Here is a 26,862-nt window from a genome sequence, read left to right on the forward strand (position 1 = left end):
GCAAAGAGCCCAACAGTTCAGAGTTTCTCATAAATCCTCTATTGTCACTATTTAAATATCATATTCATTGTTCCAGGTAGGGGAAGCCATGCTTTGCTGCATTTTACAATGAACTTTAGTTTTATATCCAGACTATCAAAGACAGAAAATAGCTATTAAAACAATTGAACTCTGTACTGCTTTGAATGAACAGTTGGGAACCGAAGCCCCGTAGCTTTTTCTTCATCTTGAATATATTTATCTGTATTTGTTTTTTCTGGAGGCAGAACAAATGTTTCACTCTGTCGTTGTACAGTGTGTCTGTGAATAAAGTTTTTTAAAAAAACATCCCCCCTCCCCCACACCCAACAGACTTCTTGTGGCTTTGATGTCACAGTGATGTCACTCATCCTGTCTATGACATCACTGGCGGCTGCCTTTGTATTGCCAGATTCCACAGAGAAATTCATTTGCAGTTTGAACCAGAGAGCAAAGATGGAAGAGGATAATTTTTTGTTGGCGAAAATAAACAATTTACAGAAGAACCGCAGCAAGCTGCAGGAAGAGAACCAAGAGCTTCAGAAAACCGTAGAAAGTCTGAAGATTAAACTAGAGCGACTTAACAGATCGGACAAGACAATCAACTGGCATGAGGAAAATAGCTTACTTCTAAAATCAAATGCATTTTACAAAAAACAAATCAGAAAAATTAATCTGGACCTGGAGGAAGAAAATGCAACTATACACCAGCTAAGATGTGATAATGAAGCCAAATTAAGAATAACACTTAAACTGGAAGAGGACCGGAAAAAACAGAGAAACATTGCAGCGGACAAATTAAGAGCAAAAACAGAAAAACTCGAGTGGCTAGAGAGAGAAAATGAAGAGTTAAATAAACAGATTGTATCTCTGAAGATTAAAAACGACAGAATCGAATCCAGGCTGGCGGAAAAAAGCAAAGATGTCCAGCAAAGGGAAGAATCAGTCAGGGAAAATATCCAGGAAGAGGAACTTTCAGTATGTCAGAAAGTAGGGAGAATTTTTATGCATATGTACGATTCAACGGTGGCGTATTGGGTGCCATCCTGGGTTTTTTTTTAACAGAAAAGGATATTTTGGGTTGCTGGAAACAGGATGTTTGTGGGATAGAGATGCGTTTAAATTAATTACAAATATAAATACTCTTGTTTGCTTTTGGAATTTGTGCCTAGTGAGAGATGCTTGCAGGAAGACATCTAAACGGGTCAAACTGGAAGCTGACACCAGATGGTCTGCAGCAAGAGTGATGACTGACGGATGATTAAGGGTCGAAGTTTATGAACCAGAAACAGAGGAACTGTACATGAGACACGGATGCACAAGACACCTCCTTGTTCTGTGGGTTCATCAGTTCCTGCATCGTTTCTACAGAAGGAAATAAACAAGAACTCTGAATTTTACATTCTACATTACGGCAGCTTGCAGGTGCAACACACCTGTGACTCAAGAGAACAGAAGAAGCAGCTGCTATGTGATTAACTCAAGATAACCAAATCCAGGGGTCTCAAACTCCAGGCCTCGAGGGCCGCAGTCCTGCAGTTTTTAGATGTGCCACAGGTACAAAACACTGGATTGAAATGACTTGATGACCTCCTCCTTGTGTAGATCAGTTCTCCAGAGCCTTAATGACCTAATTATTCTGTTCAGGTGTGGTGCAGCAGAGGCACATCTAAAAGTTGCAGGACTGCGGCCCTCGAGAACTGGAGTTTGAGACCCCTGAATAGGCTCTGTAACTAGGACCGCCCTAAGGAAATAAAAAGAAAGTCTCTGGGAGGAGCTGTTTTAGAGCGGGTAGATTGTAACTAAAGCACGCTGCTGTCCGTTCTCCTTGCAAGTAAATCTAAAACTCACTTGTCTCTCTCTTCTTTTTCAGTTTGAGAATGCTTAGGTAGATGAACCTGACATTAATTTGGTTCTTCCAAGCCGGATCCCAAGATCCTGAAGGATTCCAGCGGGTGAGACCGAATCCAGAAGGACCGTGCGCACGGCTAAACTCTTCAGAATGAGTTTAGATCTTTTTCCGGGACTGGTATTTGGTTTACCAGCTGGAATCTGACGCTTGACGGGACTCCGTTTACTGAGAGTAAATTGTCTTTTAAAAGAAAAGCGTGAATGAGTTGATGGCGTTCGCGTTAAAAGAAATCCTGTGTAAGAAACGCTGTGAATCCTGGGCTCTAACAGCTGAAACTAAACGGCTTTAACTTTATGCTGTTGTGGTGATAATTGGACGGCGGAGTCCAGCGAACAGCCGCTTCAATCCGTCTTAAAAGTACCGCAGTGAAGTTAGTTTCAAGTTGGATATTCGATATTCGAGCTCCGCGGAGTAAGCGGCGTTTAGCTCAAGGTTGATCCGATTTATGAACGCTACTGTCGGCCAGCGGTTCTCCACCGCTCCCGGCCGCAGCGCCCGAAGGTTCACTTAGGGACTATCAACAAATTACTGAACCTAACATTCCTGTCAAAGAAATATAATGTTTTCTTCAATAGCTTCCAGGTCATGTGACCTATTGACTCAAAATCACTTTGGAATAATTATACTAGTCTCTTTAGATGAGGCACAGACATTTGTTTTCCATTTTAAATCATTTTCAATTTTTAATTAATTTTTTTCATCAAAATTTAGTGTTTTTCTTCAATAGCTTCCAGGTCATGTGACCTATTGACTCAAAATCACTTTGGAATAATTCTAATAGTCCCTATAGATGAGGCACAGACATTTATTTATGTTTTATGTTTTTATTTTATAATTTTTAGGAATCTTTTTGTAGAAGACTGTGTGCGTCTAAACAGGCGCTAAATCCAGATCTCTCGTCAATCGACTCTTCCTCTGTCAGAAGGACTAGGGCGACTCCAATGGTGCAGCTCAAAAGTTTATTGATGTTTTGTATATGAGTGTGTGTGTGTGTGTGTGTGTGTGTGTGGTTATCTGAAACAGAAAACAATAAAGGTACATATTAATACCCATGCAAGCAAAACACAGATACACATAGATACAGGACGAAAATGGCCTGCAGCACCACAGAAATCCACTGGAGGGCACCACAACACTACAAATGAACAGTCGGGTAAATGCAACAAACATACAAATGACAAAAACCGTCAGAACACATGGAATGAATGGTAATTCCCTCATATACTAATACAATAACAATATGTATCTGGTAAAGTATAGTATAACTTGCGCTATCATAATTAAACGCCTGCATTGTCGGCAGCCAGAGAAACACGAGGACGCCATCACCTCCTGGGCCAACAACCGACACAAACACAAATATAGAACATGAAACTGCACACTTACATCATAAAAACGCACACAGGTTTCGTACACAAAGGACCCAAGATAGGTTGATGGTGGATGTCAGCGGATGCCACTTTCATGCCACCGAGCCACACAGTAGCACAGAAAAACAAGCCACTCAACTACGTGAAACGGAATCACAAAATGAACAGATGCATCTTGGGTAATGTAGTAAACTAAACTAACAGACGGACTTTTAACACTTTTCCTTAAAGTTTAAGATTGTTGCTCAATAGCTTTCAGATAACGTCATAAAATTACTTATCAATTTGAAATGATTCCAGTACACTTTATACATCACACATAGCATCAATGCCACACAAACATATTACATTTTCATTTTCCACAGATATTTTCAAAACGTATTTCGAACAATAATGAACACAGTTTCTAGTTTTCAGATTAACTACACAATACACATTTCCAACTGCCTGTTTTTTTCTTTTGAAATTCTGTGCTCTTCATATTTATGCACAGGGCATGGTACCATCGGTCACAGTTGTCACACTGGATCTGTTCACAAATACAAGAAAATATACATGTTTAGCAGTATTGAACTTACTCATCTCCTGTCACACAGTTTGGTGTTTAATTGCTTGTCATTTATTATATAAAACATTTCATGGCTCCCAAGAGTCATTTCCTGTGTCTAATTCTGAATTTTACATTGACAACTCTTGATTTCTCACCCAGTCTGTCATTCCAGGGCCAGACCCCGGGGCTTTGTATGCAGCGCACATCGCACACCAACAGTGGTCATCAAATACTGTAATCAAGAAGAATATACAGCATATTCAAACAAGATAGATTGATAGATCGATATATATATATATATAACAAAATAGCTAATTATTTCAGAAAATTAATTTAAAATTATTAATACTTGGAGATTATATAAAATACATTTGTAAACTAAAGTAAATTTTCTAAATTATCAATGTTGCATATCGTTTAGATATCTTTGTCTGTTTGGATTGGCACTGTTGGTGGTTTATATTTTGTGAAATGGAATTTGCATTTTGTAATTTATTTTTTTTTTATTGACCTCACGGGCTGCAGGAGCTAATGAGGGCAGACTCTATATAAGTTGAAAGAGTCATTGAAACAGTGAATTAATTGAACTGTCAAGATGTGCTTGTCACAAAGAAATCAAAACTTAGTGTTCCCCAGCGAAAGCAGCGAGGTCTGTTTAGTTTTGTTATCTTTATTGGTTAAGTTCATGTTTTGTATTACAATGTTTGTATATGTTTTAGTTTTCACATTTATTGAGGTTATTGTGGTGACTTTGATGATGGTGGTTGATCTTAATCAAATAAAATAAAAAACCTTAAATTCACCAGTCAAGACTGGTTCAGTAATGTAAGAGCTGGGGAGATTCTGCAATATATATGTGTGTATGTTTATGTATTGTAAGTCGAAATGCACATGGTATACCTGATGCATCAAGGATTTGAAGAGCGAGAGTTCTTCTTTCACTTTTCATTGCCTTTTTTGTTGTGTCAAAATCTACATCTGGCATCAGAGGGAAGGCTTCCATCAGTGCTTTTGCCATCTAAAGAAAAAAAAAGTTTTTAAAGACTTTTTTTATGGCATTATAATGCATCAGACTTAAAACATTCATGTGGACATATATAGTGTACCCACATATACTAAAACAGGTATGTTTGTTAGTACAGATACCTGAAGTAAAACATCTAAATGTTTCAACATTTAGATGATGATGAAAGAACTGTAATTACAAATACTGTGTGGCATGTTGCACTGACCCCAGTTATGGGCTACTGTTGGGGGAGTCTGTATTCCTCCAAGTGAATACACACTCTTTCCACAATTCCGAAAGCCCATTTTAACTAACCAGAGAGACTGTATTTGATGACAGACAACTTTTCTCTATAATAATTACACAGTATCCACACTTGTATAACAAAAAACATGAACTCATTAATTTACTTTGACTACAATAACTCCACAGCTGCTTCCGTCTGGTTGAATAGGGTGGCGCATTGTCCCCCCTTTCCATTGGATCCCAACCCAGTCTGTTTTTCCATGGCATGTCCTTCTCATTTTGAAGTATTCTCTGGATAACAAACAAAATGATTTGTGTAAGAGCAATTGTATTCTGTAATTCCACTCATAAGACAACTCACGCTTTCCTCTTATCAGTTTCTGTTAACAACAACAATGTTAAGTTTATTGAAATTAATATTTACATAAACATTTAAATTAATAGAAATATTTTTTACATAATATATTTTGAAAAAATGTTATGGATAATATATATCAATAATATATTCAGAAATCTGAATGTCACATACATTCAGATTTTTAACTCAATCTCTATGTGGTCACTTTGCAAATTTATTAATTTTTAATACATTTTAAAAATTTATTAGAGCTTTATTTACTGTATTCTTTTAGCTGCCTTTTGGGAGTCCACAAGCTCAGATGATACTTGTGCAAGATCTATTAGGAATACAGTTCTGGCTTCTGCATTGATGTACTAAAACAGATCAACAAAGTAAAGGGGCATAACAAAGAAAAATTTCATTAAAACTAATGTGAATATGTCATGCTCTATCCAAACCATAAAATGAAAAAATATTGATTATAGACAAAAAATCACAAACCAGCAACTTCCAGTGATTGTTGTTCACAAGGACAAAGGACAGAACTGCTTCATAGTTGTCAAAGTTTACCTGAAATGGCATTAAAAATGTTCAAAAATTAAATGTTAACATAAAGACAAACTTTAAGCACATGTCTCGCAATTAATCTTTTCCTACATGTCAGTATTTACTTTTACTGACAATTTTGCTTTTCAATGAGATGGTGTTTTAAAAATGATAAAATAATCAATACACTGTTTTACAAGAGTTAAGGTGCTAAACATTGTCCTGTACAGGCTGCTGTGGGATGGGGTAAAGCTTGCAGTGATGTTGATGTTAGTTAGTAGGACACGTACAAGATATCAAATGAAATTACTTAGCCAAGATTAATGTGGGTGCAACTAGATCAAGATTCTTACTTCTACTTTATTAAATGATTGACATTTACATTACTCTGAAATCTTATATGTAGTGTCCAGTACAGAAGTTTTTTTACATGTGGAATTAATTATGTAATGTTGTCTAAAGAAGTTGTCCATCCTTACTGCCATGTTCAGCTCCTTATTTGCCTGGATAACCCTCTGTGACACTTATATTTGGAACTCGCACGGAAGTGAACAATTACATTAATTTTGTCAAGTGTTTCAATGTTTAAAACAGCCAAGTAGTCAGTAAAACATGGCAATTCTTTCAGAACACTCTTTTAAAAACAACTCAGCTTTTAATTCAAACCTTTTAAAAAAATACATCTTGTTCTTCTTTTTATCAACAAGCACACATATTTGCCATAAACACATTACATATGATTTCATCTTCGAAGTAATTTTGTTGTCAATTTTGTAGCTCTGTGTAACTGATGTGTAACTGTGAAAGTTCTGTTCATTCATCTTATAATGACATAATATAGCAACAAAGATATCCATTACCTTTGGTAAACTTTGTCTAGGAAGCTCAGTTCTGTCCCAGAACAAAATCACACCAGCTGAGTAGTGATTCAGGATGTAGAAGGTGTCCATGACTCCCAATGCATGGGCAGCCACATGCAGAAGGCTTTCAATGATCTGCACAAGGAATATCAGCGTTTCCACATATTAAACATGCATCCAAAAGTCTTCTCACACAAATCTAAAAATTGGTTTGTATTAATCTTGAGATTGAAGATGTTTTACAAATGACTGAAACAAACACATACCTCCCCTGTCAACCATTGATGTGGTCGAAGAGTGCACAAGTCAGAATGATGAATCACAATGCTCCGACCTTTAATTTGTGACGGAACAACTGCTACTACAACTTCTGTATCACTCTTTTTCCAAAGCAAGGTTAACTGCAAATCAGATATATAAAAAAAACAAATCAAAACATTTGAAAGTAATACAACAAAAATGTATATTTTACAAAATTTAAATAATACTTTATGCTAACAGCCGGCCATAATAAAGACAAAATCTATACCAGACTGTAATACATATATGTCAGTTATGTTATCCCATGTTAACCACATTATGAAATTGTGAAATGCAAGCTATTATTACTTGTTTACTTCTAATGAAATTTAAGAAATGAAGATTACAAAAAAATTTTATCAGATAAATTCATTGTTTTAACAAACTAATTCTTTATGTGGAACTGCAACAGAGCCTCAAAGGTAGGTGAAACCTTACCTGTGATTCTTTATTATTGTTATCATCTTCAGCTTTGGTGATTTGTTTTTTTGGGCCTTTGGAAGTTCTGGGATTGGGTAATATCTTCGGGGGATTGAAATACTTGGATTTGGTCTTTGTCTGACCAGCAGAACTTTCCCTCTTGTTCCATTTTTCTTTGGGATCATCTGCCGGTTTATTCAAAACTCTGACAGTTTGGTCCAGAAGTTTGTCTGGCAGACCATGCTGCATAACATGTTCAACATACCAACCTTGTAAAGATGTATACAATTTTGTGATGAAGTCTGCTGGTCTGAGGTACTTTTTTTTGGCCAAGATGTTCTTTTTTACCAAGCCAAACCACAACTCCACATGGCAGTTTGTTTCTCTTGATTTGCTTGTTTTATTTGTTGCAGCAGATGTGGGTGTTTTGTACCGTGTTAAGTCGCCAAGTAACATTCCGCTCCACAGTGGGATGATTCCCATGTAGTTCTTCACAAGCACATCAACTATACAGACTGGTAAAACAAGTTCAAAGTGATTTTGAGTCAATAGGTCACATGACCTGGAAGCTATTGAAGAAAAACCCTCAATTTTGAAGAAATAAATTAATTAAAAATTGAAAATGATTTAAAATGGAAAACAAATGACTGTGCCTCATCTATACAGACTGGTAGAACAAGTTCAAAGTGATTTTGAGTCAATAGGTCACATGACCTGGAAGCTATTGAATAAAAACCCTCAATTTTGATGAAAAAAATTAATTAAAAATTGAAAATGATTTAAAATGGAAAACAAATGTCTGTGCCTCAATTAAAGGGACTATTAGAACAAGTTCAAAGTGATTTTGAGTCAATAGGTCACATGACCTGGGAGCTATTGAAGAAAAACCCTCAATTTTGAAGAAAAAAATTCCTAAAAAATGGAAAATGATTTAAAATGGAAAACAAATGTCTGTGCCTCAATTAAAGGGACTATTAGAACAATTTCAAAGTGATTTTGACTCAATAGGTCACATGACCTGGAAGCTATTGAAGAAAAACACTCAATTTTGATGAAAAAAATTAATTAAAAATTGAAAATGATTTAAAATGGAAAACAAATGGCTGTGCCTCATCTAAAGAGACTATTAGAATTATTTCAAAGTGATTTTGACTCAATAGGTCACATGACCTGGAAGCTATTGAAGAAAAACCCTCAATTTTGATGAAATAAATTAATTAAAAATTGAAAATGATTTAAAATGGAAAACAAATGACTGTGCCTCATCTATAGGGACTATTAGAATTATTTCAAAGTGATTTTGAGTCAATAGGTCACATGACCTGGAAGCTATTGAAGAAAAACCCTCAATTTTGATGAAATAAATTAATTAAAAATTGAAAATGATTTAAAATGGAAAACAAATGACTGTGCCTCATCTATAGGGACTATTAGAATTATTTCAAAGTGATTTTGAGTCAATAGGTCACATGACCTGGAAGCTATTGAAGAAAAACCCTCAATTTTGATGAAATAAATTAATTAAAAATTGAAAATGATTTAAAATGGAAAACAAATGACTGTGCCTCATCTAAAGAGACTAGTATAATTATTTCAAAGTGATTTTGAGTCAATAGGTCAAATGACCTGGAAGCTATTGAAGAAAACATTATATTATTTAATATTAAAATTATTGAAAATATTGTATATGACTTTAAATTTTTATAGATGCTATTTTGGCTCATGTAAAAGCATGAATTAGCACTGACAATTAGTTAGTTGGTTACAATTGTTGTTGCGCAACACCCCCCCCCCCTCCTTTCTGTCTCTACTCTCTCACTCTCGTACTTCCTCTTCTGAGAGGGGAGATGTGCTACCAGCTCTCCATCTAACGGGTTAATTGAGTTTCCTAAATCTGCCGGGATTTACCCTGTCCAGAACTGAAGTAAACTCTGTTTAAGCTGGTTTCGAGAAACGATTCACCTGATTTTTAACGGCCTACATCCAGGTGTCTCACCCTTCTTCCCTCTGTGAATTAGCCAGACTGAGCAGCCTACAGCCAACTAGTTTCACAGAGCACACCTGTTAACGGTCGCTTGTTCTCTATTTTACAACTTGCATTTGTTATTGAACCAGGTAGGTTTTAGTGACTCGGGCGAGTCCCAAGGATGTTGTTTTAAATATGGGCTACCAGCAACCTATAAAACATTTTCCCCCTCTTCCTCTCCAGAATCAAACATCACAGCTATTTTACAACCATCAAAGAACTTTAAGGTGACTCATTAACTGAATGTCCACAACATCTTTTAGATTTTCTTTATGCTAAATATTTTATTAGTAAGGCAGTTTTGCAAGGGTCAGTACAGCTTAATTCAGTAGCAGAAATAATCAAATAAGTAAAATCAATCATCTAGTCTATCTTTCCCTACTGCTGACACTGAGAACTAAAAAAGGAACCTTTGAGAGAGACGGACGGAGCCTGGCGCCTCGAACCCCAGACCTGGCACGACGACGACGAAGAAGGTGCTGCAGCAGGAGGAAGACGTCGATCGATGAAGGCCAGGATCTCCGCAGGTCTGATGATGAAGAAGGTGTTGCAGCAGGAGGAAGACGCCGATCGATGAAGGCCAGGATCTCCGCAGGTCTGATGATGAAGAAGGTGTTGCAGCAGGAGGAAGATGTTGATCAGCGAAGGCAGGAATCTCTGTAGGTCTGATGAGCTTCTTCTCCGCATGGATGGTGAGGTCACACAGGACTTGGTGCTGGCAGGAAGGAAGGCACCAGTTCTTCTTCTTTGTCTTTGCCTTTGTCTTCATCTTTGTCTTTGGGGTCTGAACCCAGCCGATGAGAGAAGTGCGATTTGAAGCCACAGGTTGTAGGGCTGACGGGTTGGTCCCCATGGCCGGACAGTCTTCGGCTCCGTGGCCCCGGCTCTTCTTCAGCTGCAGAGTTCTTTGTCCATCTCTTGGCTCGAAGCTGCCCGGAGGATCCAACGAACGGTTCCTCTTTTGCACCCACCTTTTATAGGGTTTATCCACCTTTTGGTGCGTTTTCATTGGCTGTCTGCTTAGACAGATGATCTCATATCCATCACTGTCTTACAGACATTATGTCCTAATGTCTGTGCTGATGTCTCAGGGTTGCTCAACCTCCTGTCTCCATTGCCTGCACAACCTTTCACCTACTCTCTAAATAAGGCGTTGATCATCTCTGCTCTCCTGTTAGTTCCTTGCCTTTCACCTTTCACCTACTCTCTACCTCCAACATATCAGTGATGTTTAATTGCAGTTACACCTTTTACACCATTTCAAGTTCAATGTCAAAATCACATTTATATCACATTTATTTTCTTTAGCTTCTCTGATTTATCATTCATTTATGATTTTATAACCATAACTTATTAATTATACTTATTATAATCTTAATGTGAGTTATTACAGATGTTTTCTGAAAAGAAACCAAGAATAATCCATGATTCTAATTATTTGATGCCAAAGTTACAGTTACTTGTTTTTCTTGTAAGTGTTCCCACAAATGTAACTGTAAGTATTATTACAAGTAAACCAATATTAATATAAGTATTTTACTTTTAATCTTATCAAATTACTCAAAAATGTTTAGATTTCATTCTTTAAAACTTTACCTTTGAAATAAAGAATAGTCTCAGCTATTTTTATAAATCTGCAGGCTGGAACTTACTTCCTCTTTTTCCAGGAAACCTGCGTTTCCTGTTTAATGACTCTCTCTGACTGACTATGATTTCTTATGATTAAATAGAGAAAAGTAGAATTAAAGCAAAGCTTGCATGAGACAAAAACAACACACACAACTAGATTTATTTTATTGACACTTAAGTCTACTGTTGGGCCTAGATATCACTTGAGTGATTCATTTTAAAGATAACTTTATTTATTATTACTGTTAAACTAACTTTATTGACACTTAAGTCTACTGCTGGGCCCTGATGTCACTTGAGTGATTCATTTTAAAGATAACTTTATTTATTATTACTGTTAAACTAAAATCTCCAGCATGGGGAAGTGGGATGAGCTCGGATTTTCTTGACACCCCCTCCACGAGGTCAGACCTTTCACATGCTGGGAGTCCATCACCCTCCTGCAGTTCGCCGTCCTCATCCCCTGGAAAGAGAAGATGTTCGTCTGGGATGTGAAGATGCAGATTCTTCATCCTCAGTTGTCACAGAGGGCTCAGTGTAGTCATCAAAACTCCACTTCTCTTGACACCCCCTCCTTGGAGTTTTGATTTCCCCCATGAGGTGATGAATGTCGAAGAAAACTTGGATCGCTCTGATTCTTCTACAGGAACCTTCGCTGGATGAACTGTCGGTTCTTCGGGATGTGGGATGATTCTTTAGGGAAGATGGGCTGAGACAGAAGGCCTCAAACAAAAAAAAAAAAAATTCTGGCTGTTCAGCAGAGCAAAGCAAAAAGCATAAGCATCATGACGCTTTATCCGTAATCATGATCCTTTTCCATTTTAATCCATCAGGTGGTGACAGGAGTTCTTCTTTAGCATAATCCAATTTCTTCACGGCCCTCCCAGTCCAAAGCCTTGAAGTTGTTCTTTGAACGGCAACCTTCCTGTAATAGTGGCCAGTCTACTGTAGGATGGCATGGTGCTTGATTCTCTGGCCATCTTCTCGTAATGTTCTGGTTCGCTGTAGCTAAGAACTGGCTTGAGCACTGCTTCCTCATGGACCCCTTTCTTCATCAGTAGTACTGTGTTGAAGTTCAGTACTTGCTTTACAAAAACTCGGGCGTTGAATCTCAGCTTGATCACCGTAGTTGCAGGCCGATCTTGAGCTTTAATCCAAACTCTCTGCCCTGTTTTCAGTGACACTTCGAGCTGCAACTTCCCTTTTTCTTCTCTGAGCAAAAAGGAGAAGTGTCTTCGCCTCCCTGCTTTCTGTGACGTGAACGGAGTTCCTCTGCAGGGGAAGACCTGCTCTTCTAGCAGTTGTCACTGTGTCCATCAGCATCAAGAGGTACTTCTCACCTCTCTTTCCTGTTGTCCCCATTGGCTCTGCTACATCCATGCAGACTGAACCCCATGGGACTGTGCTCTTGATGAACAAACCTTCCATCCGCTGCCCTGGGTGCCCTGCGTATCGACCACATACCTCAAAGTCACACAGCTGCATCGGATGGGCTGAAGGGACATCCAGCAGTCCTGCTTGCTCAGTTCTTCACGGGGGTGTAGCACGCCTGCATATTCGAGGGCCTTATGCACGCACCGTACTACCTGGTCCCCGTGCTACTCTAGGACCACCTGTCCTTAGGTGTTCTGTCCCACCTCGACACCGGCAGAGACAACCTTTCTTAGTGGCACGAAAGGTCGTCATCTTTGCCCCTCCATAGGGCTTCTTCTCAGGTGTGCGCCTTGTCGCTGCACCTCAAGTTTCGGGCGGAGCCTCAGTTCTGCTTTCTTCTTCCATAAGTTGTGATGAGCTACTTGTTTCCCTCTCGCACTCTCAAGCTGCTTCTCTCGGGTCTGGCACTCTTGATTTTCCTTTTCACCAGCTCCAGCAATCCTTCCAGTACTGCCGTTACTTCTCCGGCTTGAGCACTACCGAGAGCTTTTCCTTTCTGACGGCATCTCTCTTTGCCGTCTTGCTTCAGAATAAATCCCCAGTATGCCGACTGGTCGGACCCCTTTCTGGATCCATCGGTGTAGATTGCCCCTTCCAGTTGTCCTGGCTTCTCAGATGTCGCTTGCGGTCGTTTCTTACTGGTGGGTTGTGCTGGCTCAATTTCAAGCTCCGGGTCCAGCAGGATGTCTTTAACCATGTCTGCGTCTGTGTGATGATGTCAGCTGCTGGTGTTTGTTCCTCTGTTGCCGGATGTCTTCTCGATGGCTGCAGTGGAGGACGCGGTGTGCTTCCTCATCCATCGTCAGCTGATGATACTTTTCTCTGTTTCTTGTGCATGCTTGCTGGCTGGTCTTTTCTTTTCTTGTCAGCATTACATCACGAACCACTCCAGCAAGACTGAGCCAACTTTCCTTTGTCAGGGGTTGATGTTTCAGTTCCTCATTCTTGGAACCAACGTCCCCCCTTGCTTCAGGTCTGAGTCACAGTAGCTGTGTAGAAAGTTGATGCAGTTCTGTTGAGGTCTCCTCCTTTTCCAAACGATCTGGGCGGCCGGCTTCCTCCGGTTTCTTCCCCAGATTTTCCTCCTCGAAGTGATCATCCATCACTCCGTCTCTCTGTCGGTTCGAGTTGTCTATCCCCCAAAGCCTCTCTTTGCGCTTCGAGCAGGGATGGGTCTAGACTATGTTGGCTACTAGCTTCACTGTCTGGATCCGGTCATTTATCCTCAGTAGAAGCTTTCCCTCACCTGTATGCCATACAGTTACTGCAAGGGTTGTGACTGACGGCCTTATCAGTCACCATTAACTCTATTCCCTAAGAGTTAACAAACCAAGTGAGCTATTCAGATCCTCACATCTGTTTTCACTGACTTGGCACATAGGGCCCTCCTACTCTGTTAGTCTGGGCCCCACGTTGGGCGCCACTTGTTGTTGCGCAACACCCCCACCCCTCCTTTCTGTCTCTACTCTCTCACTCTCGTACTTCCTCTTCTGAGAGGGGAGATGTGCTACCAGCTCTCCATCTAACGGGTTAATTGAGTTTCCTAAATCTGCCGGGATTTACCCTGTCCAGAACTGAAGTAAACTCTGTTTAAGCTGGTTTCGAGAAACGATTCACCTGATTTTTAACGGCCTACATCCAGGTGTCTCACCCTTCTTCCCTCTGTGAATTAGCCAGACTGAGCAGCCTACAGCCAACTAGTTTCACAGAGCACACCTGTTAACGGTCGCTTGTTCTCTATTTTACAACTTGCATTTGTTATTGAACCAGGTAGGTTTTAGTGACTCGGGCGAGTCCCAAGGATGTTGTTTTAAATATGGGCTACCAGCAACCTATAAAACATTTTCCCCCTCTTCCTCTCCAGAATCAAACATCACAGCTATTTTACAACCATCAAAGAACTTTAAGGTGACTCATTAACTGAATGTCCACAACATCTTTTAGATTTTCTTTATGCTAAATATTTTATTAGTAAGGCAGTTTTGCAAGGGTCAGTACAGCTTAATTCAGTAGCAGAAATAATCAAATAAGTAAAATCAATCATCTAGTCTATCTTTCCCTACTGCTGACACTGAGAACTAAAAAAGGAACCTTTGAGAGAGACGGACGGAGCCTGGCGCCTCGAACCCCAGACCTGGCACGACGACGACGAAGAAGGTGCTGCAGCAGGAGGAAGACGCCGATCGATGAAGGCCAGGATCTCCGCAGGTCTGATGATGAAGAAGGTGTTGCAGCAGGAGGAAGACGCCGATCGATGAAGGCCAGGATCTCCGCAGGTCTGATGATGAAGAAGGTGTTGCAGCAGGAGGAAGATGTTGATCAGCGAAGGCAGGAATCTCTGTAGGTCTGATGAGCTTCTTCTCCGCATGGATGGTGAGGTCACACAGGACTTGGTGCTGGCAGGAAGGAAGGCACCAGTTCTTCTTCTTTGTCTTTGCCTTTGTCTTCATCTTTGTCTTTGGGGTCTGAACCCAGCCGATGAGAGAAGTGCGATTTGAAGCCACAGGTTGTAGGGCTGACGGGTTGGTCCCCATGGCCGGACAGTCTTCGGCTCCGTGGCCCCGGCTCTTCTTCAGCTGCAGAGTTCTTTGTCCATCTCTTGGCTCGAAGCTGCCCGGAGGATCCAACGAACGGTTCCTCTTTTGCACCCACCTTTTATAGGGTTTATCCACCTTTTGGTGCGTTTTCATTGGCTGTCTGCTTAGACAGATGATCTCATATCCATCACTGTCTTACAGACATTATGTCCTAATGTCTGTGCTGATGTCTCAGGGTTGCTCAACCTCCTGTCTCCATTGCCTGCACAACCTTTCACCTACTCTCTAAATAAGGCGTTGATCATCTCTGCTCTCCTGTTAGTTCCTTGCCTTTCACCTTTCACCTACTCTCTACCTCCAACATATCAGTGATGTTTAATTGCAGTTACACCTTTTACACCATTTCAAGTTCAATGTCAAAATCACATTTATATCACATTTATTTTCTTTAGCTTCTCTGATTTATCATTCATTTATGATTTTATAACCATAACTTATTAATTATACTTATTATAATCTTAATGTGAGTTATTACAGATGTTTTCTGAAAAGAAACCAAGAATAATCCATGATTCTAATTATTTGATGCCAAAGTTACAGTTACTTGTTTTTCTTGTAAGTGTTCCCACAAATGTAACTGTAAGTATTATTACAAGTAAACCAATATTAATATAAGTATTTTACTTTGAATCTTATCAAATTACTCAAAAATGTTTAGATTTCATTCTTTAAAACTTTACCTTTGAAATAAAGAATAGTCTCAGCTATTTTTATAAATCTGCAGGCTGGAACTTACTTCCTCTTTTTCCAGGAAACCTGCGTTTCCTGTTTAATGACTCTCTCTGACTGACTATGATTTCTTATGATTAAATAGAGAAAAGTAGAATTAAAGCAAAGCTTGCATGAGACAAAAACAACACACACAACTAGATTTATTTTATTGACACTTAAGTCTACTGTTGGGCCCAGATGTCACTTGAGTGATTCATTTTAAAGATAACTTTATTTATTATTACTGTTAAACTAACTTTATTGACACTTAAGTCTACTGCTGGGCCCTGATGTCACTTGAGTGATTCATTTTAAAGATAACTTTATTTATTATTACTGTTAAACTAAAATCTCCAGCATGGGGAAGTGGGATGAGCTCGGATTTTCTTGACACAATTCAAGGCATTTATTAACATTTCTTTGACAGGAATGTTTGGTTCGGTAATTTGTTGATAGTCCCTAAGTGAACCTTCGGGCGCTGCGGCCGGGAGCGGTGGAGAACCGCTGGCCGACAGTAGCGTTCATAAATCGGATCAACCTTGAGCTAAACGCCGCTTACTCCGCGGAGCTCGAATATCGAATATCCAACTAGAAACTAACTTCACTGCGGTCTTAAAAGTTTCATTCCGTAAAAAAAGGGCGGCGGAGTCCTGCGTGAAGACGCTTCAGCTCCGGAACTGAAGTGTGACTGGAGGTATAAACACCTTTAGGTATTTTATCTCATTTAAAGTAGCGGGTTTGGAAGGAGCAAACCAATTGTGGATGCAGAGGCAAGAATCCTCCACTCGTAAGAGTCCAAGAAAGGATTACCACAATTGGTATTTTTAATTGTTACCCACTATAAAAAAGAAACCAGTTTTTAGAACAGCCTAGGTGTTGACAAACTGGTCTAAATTGTTTAAAATGGATACAAATAGCAGGAAGTGGAGAGAAGTGTTTCAATATGTGTTCGTTTAATTTCTTTTATAAATGCATTCATTTAAATTGTCCGGAATGGTAGAAAAATAACTGCAGTACTGGAGAATACACAGCAGATGGCGGCATAGCAAACTCGCCATTAACAACCATTGAACGAATTACTGCTTTATATTTCAACAGTAAATGTAAATCAAAAGATTAACAGCAGTGAAAATATTGGGAGTGTGTTGAAGGGCAGGACCCTGATTAAATAGAAAATATCTGAATAAATGGATAGTAAAGTACAGGTTAAAAGGTTAATTAAATACTAAAATAGAACGAGAACTATAGGATAAAATAAAAAACTAAAGAAAGAGCCAAGAAATTAAGGAAACAGAAGATTGTGATAACAGTGTGTTGGCAAATAAGTAGATGACTAAATGAAACACTAACTAAATAAATAAATACAGGAATAAGTAGATGAATATAATAAATAAAAAAATATCTGAAAACTGGACCAAAAGTCATAAAGGAAAACAAGTAACAGACAGGAATGTGAAACACAAGAAAGGGGAATATGAAAGTTTTTTTAAGAAGGAAAAGGATGAGGAAACTTTAAACAGTTAAAGTTTCATAGAAAGAAAAATAATGATGAAAACTACTAGCTCATGGTTTGCAGGAATTAATAAACTGAGTAGTAGGTTTGGTAAGTAGGCATATGTGGTGATTTAGAAATAAGGAGAAAGGCAAGGAGCAAGTGAGTCAAAGTAAGAGAATGGAAAGATGATTTGAACAAATATCAAATTAAAATGATCGTTGTGTACAAGTTGCTCTCATAGCAGTTTGGAAAAATGTAATAACTGGAAATAGAAAATAGATCTTATAGAGAAACAGCTAAAATGCTTTGCATGGTCCAAAGGATGTTTATAAAAATCTGAGTAATAATTATGTAGAATTATAAGAATTAAAATATTAGATAAGAATGTTAATTATTCTTTGCACAGATTAAAAAAAAAAACAAGCTGCAGCTGATTCTGGACATCTTAACATTCTTTTAATAATGAACAAAACTTTATTAAGATAGAGAAATATTAAATCTACAGGACTTACTTTTAATTGATTCAGTGAAACTAAAACTAACTCTCTTATTAAATATTAATTGATCAAACAGAGGAACACATAGCCTTCATGGATTTCAAATGCACCATTAGCTCTGCTCCTAAAACCTTTATTTTTATTGCCAATATAAAACAAAAACAAATGTTTGCAGTCCACTTTAAAGAATCCAAAACAGATTACAGTTTCTCTGGCTACAAGATCAATGTACCAATGGGCTCTTTGCACCTGCTGCGCTGACGTCACATCCTCATTCATCCGACACATTATCAGAGTCAAACTGTGTTTGCTGCAGCCAGGGCCGCAACTACATATTTTTGAGGTGGATGCGAACATCATCATTGTAGGCTAGCTTAAGCTAACCTGAATATTTACAACTCTCTTGTTGATACACGGACATTTCTTACCTTCTGTCTTTCAACCACTTTGAAAAGCTTTTCTTCGTCTCTCCAACATCTTTATCCGTCCCCCTCTTCCGTTTTCTGTTTTGGGCCCCGGAGTTTTTTCTGCGCCCCATCTTTAGCTCCCTGTTGTTGAGGCATTACTACAAATTTAAAAGAAAACAAAACGCGCCGCTGCCCAAGCTGCCTGTATGGGAGGGGGGCGCCTAATCAGTGCTGTTCCTCTGTTATTGATCATTTCATACACAAACAGCTGTTAAGTACATAAAATGCTGACTATATAAAAAATAAATTCCCCACATCGTTTTTGCGCCCCCTCTAGTGCAGCGCCCCTATGCGTTGCATACACTGCATAGCCACCTTTTGCGCCACTGACTGTAATAATAATACGACCTTAAACGCCACTCACAACATGGCGCCAGAGTTGACGTGGTGACGATTCCTGACGCTGCTGACCATTCATTGGCTCACTTTCAAAGCAATCATCTGGCACGGCTCGCTGTGCTTCCGTGTCAACTTCGAGCAACTAGCGTGGTGCCAGAAGTGAGTTATACTTTTATTTATATCCGTAAACCAGCTGAATTATCCCTCACCTTGACGCAAGGATGGAACGACCTCCTCCGCACCTTCCGGCTGAGGTCTGGACCCATATTTTCGGCTATCTATCAGCGTCAGACAAACTGAGCACCCGGGCTTGCTGCATGCACTTCAGGAAACTCATCGACCACTGGTCTCTTTGGAGAGGCTGGACTGCTGTCCTTACTTTTAAAAATGGATCCTACAGTAAGCGGTTCTGGAACTCTCTGCGTCGTAGGAAAGTCACCAGCGTGGTGGTGAGGAGCCCCAGAGCCAAGCACTGGCGGCAGCTCTCCTCGGAACTTCCCCATCTCTCTTCACTGGTTCTGGAGCAAAGCGTCATGGAGAACCTGGGCTTCGGTAAAGACTTCCCCCACCTGGAGCGTCTGGCCATAAGAAACAGCGACGTGGTGATAGACGTACACAAGCGGACGCACCTGGAGCAGCTCACTCACCTCAGTTTGTGTGACGTAACGTTCCCCATTAAATCCAGCTTCCTTCCTTTTATTTCCCACCTCAGAAATCTCACATCTCTGACCTGCCATAACTCTGGCACCTCAGTGGAGCCGATCTGCATCATGGAAACCATCCTTTCTTATCTGCCTAAACTGAAGCACCTCTCGCTGTCTTCAAAGCGTGCCTGCGTCTACGTGCCAAAGAGACCACTTAATGAAGGAATCTCCTTCTTGTCTACTCTGGAGCTCGTCCAGTACTCTGATCACTTTTTCCCGGTGAACACAATGAAGAAGGTGCCTCACCTGAACAGCCTTTCAGTTTTCTCTGGAAATGAGCATCAACGGATGCCGTCCCTAAGTTCTCACCTTGTGTTTCTCCTGAGCAAATGGCTGCAAGACCTCCCCAAGCTGACCAAGCTGGCCGTCACCAGAGGCCCACCTGTCAGGACGTACGTCACGTCCATCCCAGCCACCGTGACCAGCCTCGCGCTGTGCAGCTCTGGATTGTCTTCAGAAGACATGTCCGCCGTATCGGCGCAGCTGCCGAATCTCCTCCATCTTCACATAGACCCCAGGCCTTCACATCTGGGAGTGAACATTGCGCAGATCCCAGAGCTGTTTCCAAAGCTCAGGAGCCTCAAGCTCCGCCACGAGCGAGTGCCAGAGGAAGACTTCCTGCATCTCCGCCGGCTTCAGCACCTGGAACACCTGGAGATCCTGGACGGCGCGCGGAGTCCTTCGCATCTTGGTGACAAGCTTCAGGCTCTGACAAAAAACAGGCTTCATGTTGGCTCCTCTCCTCGCCACAGTGACCCGATGTTGTGCGCGTGTATTCATCAAGTGTATTCATTTAACCGATCCCGCTGCAGTGATTTAGAATATGTGGCCTTCATCTGAGTAGCTTGGTATTGTCAGACTGTTGACTTGGTTACCTGCAAAAACTCTTCAGACCAAACTCGTGGTTTCGTTCAAAATGTAACTGTTTATCTTTGTACCAATATATTGCCATGCATATTGGTAAAGAGGGGTTTCCCTGCTTTGCTTTCATCAGATCTAGATCCTAGTGACCAATTTTTCACACTTTCGTTTCATTCATCCTCGTTCCCATTCTGTGCTTTGTTCCAAGTAAAATGCTTGTTGTGATGTTCCAGCCTTTGTTGCCTTGTCTTAGTGTGAAGTTTCCTAAACTGCAGGGCAAACCGTGACACAGTTAGAATGTGAGTTTTAAAAAGGAGCACGAGTTAATGAGGTGGATTTATAAGAAGACATGCTTTATGCGAAATCATTTCTCTAGGATTAAGTTGTGGTTTCAGTTGCTTCTTTTGAACTATTAAAATAACCTTTGTTTGCTTTAAAGTGTAATAAGCTGAATTTTTTTGTGTGAATTTAGCATAATTTTTCTGTCTGGACCTATGGACATCTGAGGCTAAATCCTGTTTAGGACCTTTGTTATTCATACTTAAGGTAGCATTTGTGCCATATGTTCAGCACCTGAATGTTCAGCTAATGCGTCCCAAAGGTAAGGAAGGGTCAAACATTGCAAAAACGGAACATATACGATAGAGACAGAAATATAAATACTTTTCCTCTTTTATTTGCAGAGACTCACCAATCAGTAATCAGAACCCACAAAGGCTTGCACCTCACCCACACATATTTATAGCTCATGAGGAAATTCAGATAGCCAAGCGCTACATGAATGTTGACTCTGTTTACAAAGCAAAGTTCACATAGTTGGATTAAAAGTAAAAAGCGTTGTCCCCCCCCCCCCCCCCCCCTTTATTAATTGTCCAACAGAAGCAGAAAATGTAAGGCAATTTGAAAATGAGATAAACAAACATGAGCAAACCCGGGACGTTTTCCTCCAGCGCCCCTCCCGCTACATCCATCACATCCCAATCAGCTACATGTGAACGTCATAACAACGTGTGCTAAACAACAGCAAGCTCCCCCTCGTCTCGTCTGTTACAGTGTATAGTTCAGTTAAAAATTCAGCACGACTCCCAGAGTTTAGCTCGGAAAAAAAAAAAAGAAGATGAAAACAATCACAGAAAAGGCTTGAGAGCTCCACAGTGTCAGAGACGTTATTGCATCGACACATTTGGCACAAGAAAAACAGTTTAAATCAACCCATGTCAGGAGTTTCTGTATGAACTTTTTGCACACTGTAAAACCGAAGGCAATGACATCATCTTGCTGAAAATGCTTAAATCTAATGGCTAATTTCGCACAAAAAGAGGCTTTGATTGAAATAAAGATAGAAAAGGTCGACATGTAAATTTCCCCTAAAGGCCTGGCCTTGATTCAGGGTCTTATTCTGATTCCTGACCAGTAAAGACTAGCGTCCAGCTTCAGTCAGTGACCTTTGAACCAATACCTCAAGATAACAACGATTCACAACACAGCAGGCTACATTTCCTCCGTCATGTGTCTGTCTGTGTTGAAGGAATGAGACCGACTAATGTTACAGTAGGCTACATGCTAACAGAGCCAGCTCTTTGCATACCAGAGTGAGCCTAAACCTGCTCCGAAACACACACACACACACACACATATTTTTGATCAAAACCGACGAGGTTCAGCATATTCGAGGTGTAGAAATGTAGATGATTGTAACAGCAACTTTCAGCTGGTGCTTGTTAATCTCCAGGTAAAAGAAATTGCATGCTTCGGATCAAAACGCACAACTCCACTGGACATCTTTAACTAGTTTGTAAAGATGCATTTAAAACCGAGATAAACGCACACAAGCCGAAACTGTAAAATGCTGAAAATATTTTAAAAATATAGTTCTATAGTCGAATAACTGCGAGTACAGCAGTAAAATATCCATTTCGAAACAATTTTAGATTGTTTTTCCTCATAAAATGCACCTGCAGTTTAAAACAGATCTCACCATGTGATTTTTTAAAAATATTTTTAAGTAGATCAAAAACACAAGTTTTTACATCCTCATTATGAATGTAAATGACACAACACACATGATGATGTATTAAATTTAAAACAAAGTATAGCTCAGTACATTTTTCTGGAAATTATTGTGCTAAAAACGATGCAGATTGATTGTCCAAAGGTTGGATGCTTCGTTCCATGGTCAGCAGGTCAAATTCTGAAAAATTGGATTTTAAATTATATTCGTTGTAGGCATTGAGCTTCCACCATTTTCTACCAGACATGCATAACCATTGAAATATTCTTCAGCACTCTTATTTAATTTTTTTTTTTAAATTGATAAAAGTTAGGGTTAGAGATGGACTGATCAGGATTTTCCAAGATAATTTTAGGTTCCATTTTTACATCTAAGCTGTCAATGTTGATTTAACTATTTTGCTTAATATATATTTTAAAAAGTCAAACGGTGTGTTGAAAATGAAAAATACTTGTTTTCCTATGAAATCTGTAGAAAAATAAGAACTAACTGACACGGACATATGAAACACATTTATAGGATGTCAGATTTGAAGTTGAAGTGATCAAACAGCTCGATGTTGGAGAAGAAAGCGGAACGTGTCTGTGTACATTTACATATCAAAAAAGTGGTTCAGTTATTCCAAATGGCACCTCAGAAATTTCCAAAGTTACAAAAATACATCTTTGATAACCACTCAGTGTCCAAACGGTGCTTGCCAAAACACTCGTAGTACTTTAAAACTGTTTATATTTACTCCCAGTGGCCCATGCAGCCAGGCAGCTGTCTCAGATCTGCAGAAAACCATGTCAACACAGGCCAACCACCAAGTGATGCAAGGTCTTGCCCTGCTGAATGGAGGGAAAATACTTTACAGATCAAACTTAATCATTTACACACAACCAAGGAGAAAGTAACACGTTTCTTTCTTGCTCCTGGCACACTCAGGAACAGCAATCGAAATGAAAATCTCTTTGGGCTTTGTTAAAATGTCTTTAGTAAAAGCGTAAAAGGTGGCAACTCCAGGGAAGTCCCTTTCAGTGTCATCCCTGATAGAAACATTTCTACCCTCATTGTATTGCGTTTTAGATGCACGTACGTGTGCATTAATCCCCCTTGTGCATTCGTACTGTCGCACTCACTGCACGTACAGCAGACATGCGGTCTAGCTGAAGAGTTTGACAAAGCAGCCGTGGCAGTACGGCTTGTCGTTCTGCTCTTTGAAGGTGCCCTTGTTGAGCTGCTTGAGGCAGAAGGCGCACACAAAGTGCTCCGGGTGAAACTTCTTGCCCATGGCGGTGATGCAGCGGCCGGTGATGGGTTTCTGGCAGCCGGAGCACAGGGAGCCGCGGCGCTCGTGGTAATGGGCCTCGCAGTACGGCTGGCCGTCGTGGTCGAAGAAGCTGCCGTTTATGAACGGCGTGAAGCACTCCTGGGAAACAAAGTGGACAACTGAGTCTGGCATGGGGGATTTATTTGCAAAATCTTCTGAAAGCTCATCATCACTCTAAAATGTTTCTGTACTCGTTCAAAATGTGCTGTCTTTTCGATCGGGGCCTTTGAATGTCTCAGGGTGTGACACTTACTATTTTATGTAAACCTTTGAATGGGGAACTGACAAACTCTTATCTGAACCTGCCAACATATGAACTAGAAATTCATTCGAACCACTGATCTCTGACTTCACTCATGGCACAGTGCTTGGCAAAAGCATATATACTCCTTAAATGTTAGTTTTTCTAAGTTAAAACCACAAACTTTAATATACTTTTGAAAAATTGTATATGATACCGATCTGAAGTGGAGAGAAACTGGACTCATGCATTATTTTCTATTAATACACATTTTGCTGGAGTTAAAGAAAGTTCGAAATCTAACTTTATACAAGCTGCATAGCATGCTTGTAAAAAAAAAAAAAAAAAAAAAATGGTATTCCCTGGGTCGGCTGACATCACATTGATCTAGGGAAGCCCAAAGAGTGCCTACTGATGAAGAAAAAAAAATTCACATTTTCAAAAAATGTAATCTGTACTGATACTAAATTACACTCAGATTATATCTACTTACATCTTACTTATTTCTGAAGTAAAATTTCTTGACTACATTTTATAGGTGTATCAGATTAAAGGTGGTTGAATACAAATATTTGCCACTCTTTACACAATTTTATTTATAAAAAAAAATACGCAAAGATCATGCATCGTTTTTCTTTGTCCAGTTAAGAATTACTTTATCTTGATTTGTCTCACAGGTTTGTGGTTATAGCCTCACAAAATGTAGCAAAGTTCAAGTGTTCCTAACAGTCTCACAAAATACTATAAATCTTGTAAAAAAAACAAAAAAAAACAAAACCACAATGTCAGATAAAGACATTATTAAAGCCATGACATTTAGTAATAATCTAATATGTTTGGGATGCAGCCAGTGGCTCACCCTGCAGACGAAGCACTCTGGGTGCCAGAGTGAGTTGAGGGCAGAGATGTAGTTCTCCAGGATGGCCCGGTTGCAGCCGCCACATTTAGGAGCAAACATGTTAAAGTAGTCCTTTCTGCAGAACGCCTTTCCATCCTTTTCATGGAAACCTAAGCAGAACCAAAGACACAAAGAGCGAAAATTACAAAACAAAATAATAATAATAATAACATAACAATTGCTAGTGGGCGTGTCTCCTACCTTCTGGGCCAAAAAAGGATCCACACTGAGCACAGAAGAAGTGCTCTGGATGCCAGGTCTTGTCCAGAGCTGTCACTACTTTCTGCAAAATCAGAGAAGCAAACGGTCACTTCCTCTCAATGTCTAAAAAGTTGAGACAAGAGGAAAATTGAATGTATGAGCATCCCTGTGACAGGAGCAACTATCACTGAGGCCAGGAGAGGGCAGAAAAAGTTTACAAACTAAAACTGGCTGCATGTTCCTCAGTCTTAGCTGCATCTTTTAGCAGCTAATGATCAAAGCATGCACACAATTCACAAAATAGCAAGAAATAAAAAGGAAAAATCTTTAATGCAAAATTTCTGCAGCAGTGATAATTACCAACAGTACACCAGTGTGTTGCCAGGTTCATGAACGGAGAGATCTAAAAGTGATTTACAACGTTGCCACCAGGAGGCGCAAGAGAGCATAGTGTGCAATTTCTGACCAATTTAATTTGAAAACCATAACAGCAGAGACATGTTAGATGTCTTTACTGTAACTTTTTAATTTACTCAAGTGGAAAATCTCAGTACTGTTCTGAGTAAACAAACAATATTTTCAAATGAGAAAGTTAGGCAGCGCATGAAGATCAGTAAGGAAGAACTGGCACCGACTCATGTCTACCCTCCTGCAGGCTAAAGTCCACCAACCACTGCCTGCTTCCCTACAAATGCCACTGGCACTCTGTGTGTGTGTGTGTGTCGGGGTGTGTGGGTGTGTGTGTGTGTGTGTGTGTGTGTGTGTGTGTGTGTGTGTAAGAGCAGTGACTGGAAAAAGCACCCAAAGAGAGTGTGTCACGGTGAAGATAAGACTGAGTGCTGACAAGTGAGACAAGAGGAACATGCAGTGATACAGACATATGAGTTTGTCTGTCTGTATCACTGCCGGTAAAGTTTGTGGAAAACTCTGGAAAAAGCAGTGATCTGCTCATGAATTAGTGGAGAATTTTAATTCCGCCCCTAAGTTATTTAATAGTTACATCCTGTCCCTCTTAAGCTTAAGCTATTTTGCAAAAATGTGGAAAAAAAATAACTAAAGCCCACTCAAATACTGCAATGTTATTACATTTTTAAAAACCAATTTAATTCTACAAAACTGTTGGAGAATATTTCACGTACAAAAGAGAAGTTGAGGTGACCTAAATTCAGCCAGTACCTCACTAACAGGACAAGCAACTTCCATCCTTTGCTGCTTTTTCCACTGAGTTCTTAATCCATTAGCTTATGAATAAATAAATATTATTATCTGCCCGTCCACTGCGTATGTGTGTGTGTGAGGGAGTGTACGCTTAGAGGAATGCATTACTAACATCCAGTATGGGTCCATTACAGTAGTGGCATCGCGGCGAGAACAGGTTGTGGTAGTCTTTCTCGCAGTAAGGCAGCCCGTCACGCTCAAAGAAGTTCCTGGAGCCTATCTCTTCCTGGCAGTGGGTACACACAAAGTGCTCCGGGTGCCACGTTCTGCCCATGGCAGTCACCACCTGGCGTGGGGAGACACGGTGCGTTAAAATGTGATGAGCTTGCTCGGCGAGAGAAAAACCCCACAGAGCAGCTCAGCAAGAAGCCGTGGGATTACTGCGAGCAGAAGCAGATGTCTATTCAAATGCTAAAATTCAAAGTAGCACGTTTTTGAGTTTCAGATTAGCCCTTGCAGGTAAAATATATCGTCTACAACCATTGAAATGACTGATTTATAAATCAGAATGTAGGTCAAGTGAGAGATTCCTGAAGAAATGTTTGATCTGGTTTCCAAGTTTCTGGTAAGCCTGTCACGATAACTAGTTTTGCTGGATGATAAATTGTCCCTCTAAGTATTGTTGTTTAGAGACCATTTTCAATTAATAATGG

At 39.9% G+C, this 26,862-nt stretch overlaps 2 protein-coding genes across 7 annotated transcripts in view; both read right to left on the bottom strand.

Moving 5' to 3' along the window:
* Nucleotides 1–1,667: 1,667 nt before the first annotated feature.
* Nucleotides 1,668–8,074, bottom strand: LOC111605873. Of its 2 annotated transcripts, XM_023325314.1 has the most exons (9): nt 7,587–8,074; nt 7,115–7,249; nt 6,849–6,983; nt 5,944–6,012; nt 5,267–5,393; nt 4,751–4,868; nt 4,006–4,082; nt 3,317–3,829; nt 1,668–2,944 (listed from the first exon to the last, which is right to left on the bottom strand). In XM_023325314.1, the coding sequence occupies exons 1-6, from the start codon at nt 8,049–8,051 to the stop codon at nt 4,816–4,818; spliced, it is 984 nt and encodes a 327-aa protein (XP_023181082.1). In that variant the 5' UTR covers nt 8,052–8,074; the 3' UTR covers nt 1,668–2,944; nt 3,317–3,829; nt 4,006–4,082; nt 4,751–4,815. The 2 variants fall into 2 exon arrangements, 1 of the variants encoding a protein (XP_023181082.1); XR_002751875.1 differs by lacking the exons at nt 6,849–6,983; nt 7,115–7,249; nt 7,587–8,074 and having other exon boundaries at nt 3,317–4,082; nt 5,722–5,964.
* Nucleotides 8,075–20,982: 12,908 nt separating this feature from the next.
* The window catches only part of LOC102222159 (paxillin), a 36,380-nt gene continuing 30,500 nt past the window's right edge, over nt 20,983–26,862 (bottom strand). For all 5 annotated transcript variants that reach the window (XM_023324796.1, XM_023324795.1, XM_023324797.1 and 2 more), the window contains 4 exons: nt 26,322–26,495; nt 24,992–25,073; nt 24,752–24,900; nt 20,983–23,750 (listed from right to left, as the gene is read on the bottom strand). In XM_023324796.1, coding sequence (XP_023180564.1) covers nt 23,484–23,750; nt 24,752–24,900; nt 24,992–25,073; nt 26,322–26,495 — 672 coding nt within the window. In that variant the 3' untranslated portion in view covers nt 20,983–23,483. The remainder of the gene's footprint in view (nt 23,751–24,751; nt 24,901–24,991; nt 25,074–26,321; nt 26,496–26,862) is intronic.

This window comes from Xiphophorus maculatus, chromosome 20, assembly GCF_002775205.1.
Source record: "Xiphophorus maculatus strain JP 163 A chromosome 20, X_maculatus-5.0-male, whole genome shotgun sequence".
NCBI lineage: Eukaryota > Metazoa > Chordata > Actinopteri > Cyprinodontiformes > Poeciliidae > Xiphophorus > Xiphophorus maculatus.